The sequence below is a fragment of the Marmota marmota genome, unplaced genomic scaffold, assembly GCF_001458135.2.
Source record: "Marmota marmota marmota unplaced genomic scaffold, marMar, whole genome shotgun sequence".
Taxonomy (NCBI): domain Eukaryota; kingdom Metazoa; phylum Chordata; class Mammalia; order Rodentia; family Sciuridae; genus Marmota; species Marmota marmota.
In genome coordinates this window covers 7836530-7845660 of record NW_025999842.1, presented here as the reverse complement: position 1 = coordinate 7845660, position 9131 = coordinate 7836530, and the positions used below count along the sequence as shown (strand labels likewise).

The window sequence follows — 9131 nt, the reverse complement described above, 5'->3', positions numbered from 1 at the left end:
CAGGCTCCCCAGCCCTGGGCCACGGCGGTTCCGGGAGCCGGAACTCGGCCGCCCCGCGCTCGGTGTTCGCTCCGATAAGATCAGGTTCTAAGAAGCCCCCAGGCACTGAACCCTAGCAATCTGTCTGCAAGCCGCAGGTGAATGGCAGCCTGAAATTACCTGTTCTATGGCTGAATGAGCTGCGGTCAGTCGAAAACAGGGATGGTGACGTCAGCTTTCCAACATGGTGGCTGCTGGCCTCCTCTGTGGTCTGACCGGTGTGGATAACCGAGATGGACCGCTTCCTTCCCCCGTCTCGAACCCAGAATTCAGCCCTGAGTACGGTGCTTGCACGGCTGGCAGAAACTGCAGTGCTGTATCCCTGCGTCGCTATCTCCTCGTTTCCCAGCGCGCGCTGCAGACTCTAGCCGCGGGGCGATTTGCTGAATAAGCAGTGTTACCCTCCGTGCGACAAACCTCTCGCGTTTGAGTCCCCGTAGCCGATCCTCGTGCGATGGAAATCCTTCCTCCAGGTTCCGGAGCACCCCACTATTGCTGGAAATTCCTAACAAGATAGCCTTTAGCCGTCCTGACTTGTCATACTCCCACACAGTGAAGCAGCACACGGGGGCAATGCACTCCCCTCGCCGCCATCTTCCTGTCTCTCTCAGTTTTGCTTTTATTTCTCTAATTGTTGCATTATTTGAGCTGATAAGTTTTGCTTTGGGAGTAATAGCTGTCTAATAACTTAAGCATTTTAAACAAACTTGGTTAGATTTTAAAATAGTCATTTTTATTTGGGTATCTGTTGTAAGGGTAATAGTATTATATGCTGAGAATGAGTTTTAAATTGAATAAAAGTTATGGTTTTGTTTACTTGAAACACAGCTCAAATGGAAGAAATTTTTGCTGCTTTTAACTTCTTTTTTTCCATCTACTCTTGTTTTTTGAAATTATTTTTGCATTGTGAAATCAATATTTAATATTTATAACACAGTAGGTTGCTTCCTTGGGCTACATTTGCTCATATCCTCCTTGTTAAACCTTCCTTTTGGTGTTTTCTTTTTTTAATAAAATTACTTTAAAGTTAAATAAGATGCATTTATCTCATTCTTTTTTTGAATATTTACATGATTATAAAGTTAAATTTTGCTTGGTTATTTGTCAGTCATAAAGGATAATTTTTTTTGTTAAGTTTCATTTAAAATGAAGTACCAAGAAAGTTATAGGTTTAGATCTTCATTATTGCATTGTTATCTTATCAGTTCATTTATTGTAAATGAATGTTATATTTTGAACATTGGTCTTAGCTGGGCATGGTGACACAAACATGTAATCCCAGTGACTTGGGGAGGCAGAGGGAAGCAGGAGGGTCACAAGTTGAGGCCAGTCTCAACAATTTAGAGAGGCCCTATCTCAAAATAAAAAATAAGGAGGGCTTGGGATGTAACTCAGTGGTAGCATGCCACTGGGTTCAATCCAAAAAGTAATTTTAAAAAGACATAATTTGAACATTGATCTCAACATGTTTTAATATCTGTTATTTCATATATATGACATTAAGAACTGTATACCACTAGGGGGCTCTCATCTTAAAAATTTTAGTTCAGTTAATGTTTTGAAGTTAGCAGTAGCTAACTAGAAGATTTTGTCTCATTAATTCATATTACAAATTTAAGCTTTAAATTCTGTTTTGGCTTCTGAGATGTTCAGATTTAATCTCTGATTGAAAACTTGAAAAATTAATGTTAGCTACATTCAATTTGCCATTTTCAAAATTATTTTTTTCTTTAGTGTTGTTTATAATAAACTAGTCTGTGATAATTTGCTCTGTATCTGATGTATTCCTCTTTAATATTTAGAAGCACACAGAAGAGAGGGGAATCATTTGGAATCAGCAGAATAGGCAGCAAAATTAAAGGCGTATTCAAGAGCACCGCAATGGAGGGAGCTATGTTGCCTAATTATGGTTTGGCTGAAGGGGAAGATGACTTTGTAAGTAAAAATCTTCAATTTGATTTATGTATAACTTCAAATATATACTATAGCATAAAAAACGGGATATGCTAACTTATCCTCTAACTTCTGATTTTTTTTATATTCTGTATTCTTTGATTAGTTTATAGTTTCATGGTACTGGTATCACTTTTTTAAATTTTGAAGAATTAATTTATTAGTAAGATAGAATGGTTTTTTTTAAGCTAAGATACTTCTGGTAGTTAAATGGTTTACTATCTTTTAATTAGGCTTTTACTTCAATCCTGATGTTCTTAAAAGCCATATGTTCCAGGAATAAACATTGTTCATAGATGCCCTAATTTCTTTTTTTTTTAAAGACTCATTTTTTAGTTGCAGTTGGATAAAATACCTTTATTTTATTTATTTATTTTTATGTGGTGCTGAGGATCGAACCCAGTGACTTGTACATGCTAGGCGAATACTCTACCACTTAGCCACAACCCCAGCCCCAGATTCCCTAATTTCTTGAACTTCAGCTGTGGTCTGTGCACAAGCAGCTTTGGCATTACCCCAGCAATATATAATGATCAGATGAGGGAAATTGGCATATCTATCACCTCAGACATTATTTCTTTGTTCTTGGAAACATTTAAAATTCTCTCTACTAATTATTTTGAAATAATCTATTATTGTTAATATGATTATTCTCCCATGCTAGAAAACATTAAAAGTCATTTCTGCTATTTAACTGCTTCCCTGTTCCTATTATCATCCTCTCTCTATCCATCTTTTCCATCCTTACACCCTTCCTAGACTCTGGTCACCACTATTCTATTTCCTGCTTCTTTGAGATTAACTTTTAAGCTTCTACTTTCTTTAGTTTGGGTGAGAACATGCGTATTTGTTTTTCTGTACCTAATGTATTTCACTTAACATAGTGTCCTCCAGTTACATCCATTGTTGCTGCAAATGACAGAATTTATTTTTTTGTGCTTTTGTGCCCCTATTATCATACATTAAAGTATGTGCCATATATTAATTGAAATTATATGTTTACAGTTGTCTCCCCTACCAGATAGTAGTCCCATAAAGGTAGATATTTTATCTCATTTGTACTTTTCATCACTTAACAAATCTTCAGTGAACAGAGAGCTTAGATTCATATTTAGATTTTTAATGACTAGGGATACAAAGATGATTAAGGCATAGATCTTGTTCTTAAGAAATTTGCTAACCCACATGAAACAATGAATACCATTATTATGTATAATTATAATTTTGCATCCATTAAAAAGAGAAAGAAAGAAATTCACTAAACTGGATATAATAGGGATGAAGAAGGAGGAGTAGGGGACAGAAGTAAACACAATGTTTTTGTCTTTTACCCCTTCCTTTCAACCTCTGTTTCACTACATTATGAATTTTTATGGAGGTTCACTAATTCTGCATAATAATTTAAATGGAAGAAAGTTTTACTTAAGCCCATTTGTTTCCTTTTCTAAATAATCTAAATCCAGCATTTTCTCTGTTTAGGCCCTTGTTTTTCCTTAGAAGTATGGGTGTAAGGAAGATAGTAGACCAATAAAAGGAGTATTTTAAAAAATAATTCTATGTTTTCTGATTTTAAACACATTATAGTCTTTTTATCAGTCTCTCTTTTCCTTTTTGTAATGCTAGGGATCCAAACCAAGGCCTTGCACATGCTAGACAAATGCTATACCACACTGATCTATATTCCCAGCCTCTTCAATTTGTAGTGTAGAAAAGTATAGAAATTTTAAATAGCATTAGTACTTTTGCCACTCAATAGACACTTCTGTTAACATTTTGGTGATTTTCTTTTCTAAAAAATACCTACCTACCTACCTACCTTCCTACCCCTGTAGACTCGACTAACATATACCTATAACATATAAAGCATATATCTATAGAACCACACACACACACACACACACCACACACACACACACACACACACACACCACACACATCTTGTAATCCTGCTTTATCCCCACTAATATTATGACAAAAGGATTTCCGTATGTTATTGTGAACTTTCAAAACAATTTTGTGGAAGTTGTACTTTTTATTCTTTGCCCTCCCAATTGCTTGAAATACAAGATATGATTTTGCTTTAGAAACAAATGTTGAATGTCTTCTCTGATATAAGGGGGGTGACTCAAAATGGGATAGGGAGGAAGAACATAAGAAGATTACCACTAAATAGGGAAGAGAGGTGGGAGGGAAAAGGAGGGAGAAGGGGAATTGCACGGAAGATGGAAGGAGACCCTCATCGTTATACAGAATACATGTATGATGTTGTGAGGAGAGAAAAAAAAAAGTGTGTCACATTAGATTGGGTAGAGAGATGTGATGGGAGGGGAGGGGAGGGGAAGGGGGAATAGGAAGGGCAGCAGAATAAAATAGACATTATTATTGCTGTATGTATATAGGTGAATGTATGACCAATGTGATTCTGCAACCTGTACAATCAGAAAAATGAGAAATTATACCCCATTTGATTCAAATGTACGAATTGTCAAGATCATTGTACTGTCATGTGTAATTAATAAAAAAAAAAAAGAAATAGGATATCTTTAAAAAACAGTGAATTTGTTATGTTTTGTAGTGATCTAAGGAAGAAGGAAAGTTTTGTTTTGTTTGGTACTGGGGATTGAACTCAGGGGCACTTGACCACTGAACCACATCCCCAGCCCACTTTGAATTTTATTTAGAGACAGGGTCTCACTTAGTTGCTTAGCACCTCGCTTTTTCTGAGGCTGTTTTTGAACTCATGATCCTCCTGCCTCAGCCTCCTGAGCCACTGGGATTACAGGCATGCGCCAACATGCCTGGCTGGAAAGTTTTGATTGGAAGTATAGTAATAACAGAAAATAGGAGAAGCAAACAAATTAGTCTCTAATACCATCAAAAGAAAACACGGGGGTGGAAGGAAGCTTACACAGATGGATATAGTGACGTTCAGGGTTTAGAAGACACTGTGGTAGTTTGAAGCTATGGGGCTTTGAGGAATTCTCTTTTCTTGTTTAGGAAGTAGAGAGGAAAGGGAAGTTGCCAGTCTTCCTGCCAGAGATAAAGTGGTTTGTGGTTTGTGATTTGAAATTGGGACCTGGGAGACATTATCTTTTAGAACTTGATGATCTGATCACTTGGCATTAATGCCTATCTGCTATTTGATCTTGGGCAAGTTGTGTAATTTTATTCTAATTTATTTCCTCATGTGTAAAAGGGAATAATTCTATCTGTCTTATATAGGGGTATTGTGAGGAGAACCAAGCAAGTAATATATATGAAATACTGAGAATGGTGTCTTGCACATAGTAAGCACTGTTAAATACTATATAATATTATAATACTATCAATTCTCATAATTATATAGATGTTAATTATGGATTAAGTCATGTATATACTGGCCTGGGAACCACAGCTCAGTATATAAGATTTTATCTTCCTGAAGATACATTTCTGTCCAATTTCAGAACTGATTTACAGATAAACTACTAGAAGTTAATATGCTCATTAATTAGTTGGTAGTTATGTTCATAGAGGAAAAGATAAGGAATGTTAACATTTAAGGAAGTAGGGGGATGTCACCTAGCCTTTCATCTCTGCCTTCTTTATTCCCTGTCCTTTTAGTAGAGAGGATCTATTTGTAAACAAAAGCACTTGGTCTCCTTTTATTAACATTTTGGTTACAGAATACTTATTTCTATTGATTGATTCACTGATATATACTGGGGATTAACCCAGTGGTGCTCCACCACTAAGCTGCATTTTTATATTTTATTTTAAGAAAGTATCTTGCTAAGGTGCCCAGGCTAGCCTTGAACTTGTGATCCTCCTGCCTCAGCCTCCTAAGTAATTGGAATTACAAGCAGGCCCCACCACACTTGGCTAATTATTTACTTTTAAATAAGATTAAGAGAAGTCTTGAAAATTCACAGAAATATTGCCCAAGGATTTTTCACTGGACTGTGTTGGTATAAACACCATTTAAATGTTAAAAGGAAATTGTAAAGCTTTGTCCTTTGTCATTCATTAATATTTGTATATTGATAAGAATTTTGCTTCCCCATCTTTTTTAGATTGATTTTGAGGAATGTTTTTTTTTTTTTTTTTCATTTAAGAATATCCCATTTTTGGCTTTAATAAGTTTGTTAAACTTCTTATCATTCTGTGATCTTTTTTACCCTCTTTATTCAGATGCCAGGTTCATTAACAAACAAACAAAAAAAAGAATAACCATGCAAAATGTTCCTTTGAGCTCAGCTTCCAAGCAGGGAGGATGGGGGGCAGACATTTCCCTCACACATACTCTGTTTTTCTTTCAATATTATGAGAATATTATGAGGAAATTACCTTGTCCCCCAAAAGTCCTACCATTGGGTGTGGTGGCACATATCTGTAATCCCAGTGACTCAGGAGACTGAGGCAGGAGGATCACAAGTTCAAGGCCCACCTCAGCAATTTACTGAGGTCTTAAGCAATTTAGCGAGACCCTTTCTCAAAAAGTAGAAGGGTCTGGGGATGTGGCTCAGTAATAAAGTATCCTCGGGTTTGATCTCCAATAAACTCCCCCACTCCACCAAAAAAGAGTATAATAGTTTTATTTGGTAATAGTAATAGTTTTATTAGGAATTTTTGAAAGACAGTTTAGTACAAGAACAGAAAAAAGAGAAGGGACTTTGTGAGGAAGGAAATAATTTTCTTAGAAGAGAGTAGGGTGTCAGGTATAGAAAGAAAGAATGAAAAGTGAAGGTGATATGCTAGAATTCTGGAAATAAAATTTTCCTTATTCCTAGTTTTCTCTGACTAGGTTGTTCAGAATTCTCTTAAGTACTACAACCTTTGATTTGGTGCCTTAAAAGGAGTGTGTTTAAGATGAATGTATTTTATCTGTAATAGTTTGCTCACTTAAACATGAGTAAAAGATTTCAAGGTAAACAGACTTATCATTTGTCAGATTCAAAGGGTCTCTTCCAAGTTAAAGAATTAGACAAGGTTTCTTTCCTTCTTTCTGTATGTGTATTTCTAGAACATGTGGTTTTCTTCTTTAAAAATAATTGCTATTTTAATTTTAGATATTCAAAAATATTATTTTAAACAGTTATACTATTAAAAGTTTAAAAATGAGATGAAAAACAATCAGTTTTATAGAGGTGTGTCCTTGCAGACCTTTTAATCTGATTATTTGTTACTTAATGATGCAGAGAATATATTTTTGCTTGTGCCCTTTCCACTGTTTTTTAACAAAAATATTTCAAGTAAATATTGTCATTAGAATACTCAGGAATAGGATTACTGTTTAGAACTGTTTTGTAGTTTTTTATGGAGACATCATTAAAACGCTTTCCAGGAGGGCGATGCTGTTATGCTTATAACCAGAAGTATTTCACATTTCCAATTCATCTGTAGTTTATCTGCGCTGTCTCCATCAGTTGCTATTTATAGAATTTTACATTTTAAGTGAAAAATACCAGTACATTAAATTTTTATTTCTTATCACCAGGGTTGAGCACTTTTTTACCCTCTTTACTCAGATGCTTTTTACATCTGTGTATTATTAGTATTTTTCCATAATCTCTGAAATGTCTATTCATTTTCTATAATATTTCATTAAAGGCAGTGTAACCAGACATGGAGTTGATGCTAGTAACTTTTAACTTTTATTTTTACTTTTTCAGTAGAAAATTCTTTGTCACCTAATTTCCCAAGTATTACAATGTATCAAATTGTTATGGGCCTATTACTTTATAGTTATATCTAATATGCTGTGTAGTTCTAAAGGTAGTGGAAATATTAAATTCATGGTGATTTTTTTCCAGATTGAAGAGGGTATTGTTGTAATGGAAGATGATTCTCCAGTAGAAGCTGTGAGCACACCTAATACTCCCCGAAATCTTGCGGCTTGGAAAATTAGCATTCCATATGTAGACTTTTTTGAGGACCCCTCCTCTGAAAGGAAGGAGAAAAAGGAGAGAATTCCTGTGTTTTGTATTGATGTTGAAAGAAATGATAGAAGAGCAGGTAGGAAGGTTTATGAATACATTTCTTAAAGACATCTTTATCAGGTGTGAGAAACATTTCACAATATATGATAATTGAATATCGGGGCTGGGATTGTAGCTCAGTGGTAGAGCACTTGCTTAGTATGTGTGAGGCACTGGGTTTAATCCTCAGCACTACATAAAAATAAATAAAGAAAGATATTATATCCACCAATAACTAAAACAAATTTAAAAAAATAATTGAATATAATCACATATTTAAAAGATTACTGTCCAGAACAGAAACTTGAATGAAAGCTTAGTATTTCTTAGGTTATTAGGTTAATTAATTAATTCAACCAACATTGTTGAGTAGATCCTTTAGAGATACCTCACAATCCATCAGGGCATTTTATGGGATATTCCTTTAATGGTTTTGTTGCCATCATTAATTATTATTTATTTGTTTTAAAAATATTTTTTAGTTGTTGATGGACCTTTATTTTATTTGCTTATTCATATGTGGTGCTGGGAATCAAACCTACTGTCTCACATGTATGATGCAAACGAGCTACAACTCCAGGCCCCATCATTAGTTATTATACATATTTAATTGTTGTTAATGCATTCAAAACTGGATTAGTTATTATAACAGTTTAATTGAAAGAGCATTTCCCTTCCCCCATTGTTATGGGCTAATTAGAATCAATAACAATACAATCAAAACAGCTTAACAAATTGTCCTCATGTTTTTTGTTTTGGTTGTTTCATGTGTGGACTACAATAGAGACAGGGATTAAACAGCATCCATGGCAGGATAAACAGTACTCTGGCAGGGCAGTTAGTGTAAGAAAAAGCACAATCAAAGTCCTACATGTGTTGGAAATGATACACAGAAAAATAATGTTATCCTCAAGTGGAAGAAACTATCTGTGAGGAAGGAAGGGGGAAAAGGTGATAATGTTTGGAAATGTTTTTTAGAGTAGTAACCAAGTGGTAGTGTAAAGGTTAGTGCTAATTATTTCCTTTATTTATTTTTCAAAAAGCATTAGGTTTTCTGATTTTTCTCAGAAACTAGTCCTACTTCAAGTACATAAGGCATAGGAATAGGGAAGAAGATTGCCCAGAGCAGTTAGCTGTGGTTTCTCCTGTTCTAACTATGTACTAGACAGGTCTTGTTCTATC

General features: G+C 35.0%; 1 protein-coding gene across 6 annotated transcripts in view; it reads left to right on the top strand.

Annotated features, from left to right (window-relative positions):
* Positions 1–9131, top strand: part of Snx14 (sorting nexin 14) — an 88187-nt gene that overhangs the window by 39144 nt on the left and 39912 nt on the right. For all 6 annotated transcript variants that reach the window (XR_007348442.1, XM_048805039.1, XM_015499120.2 and 3 more), the window contains 2 exons: positions 1842–1974; positions 7785–7986. Coding sequence is in view for 5 of the 6 variants with exons in the window: in XM_048805039.1 (XP_048660996.1) it covers positions 1842–1974; positions 7785–7986 (335 nt within the window). In the remaining variant the exon portion in view is untranslated. The remainder of the gene's footprint in view (positions 1–1841; positions 1975–7784; positions 7987–9131) is intronic.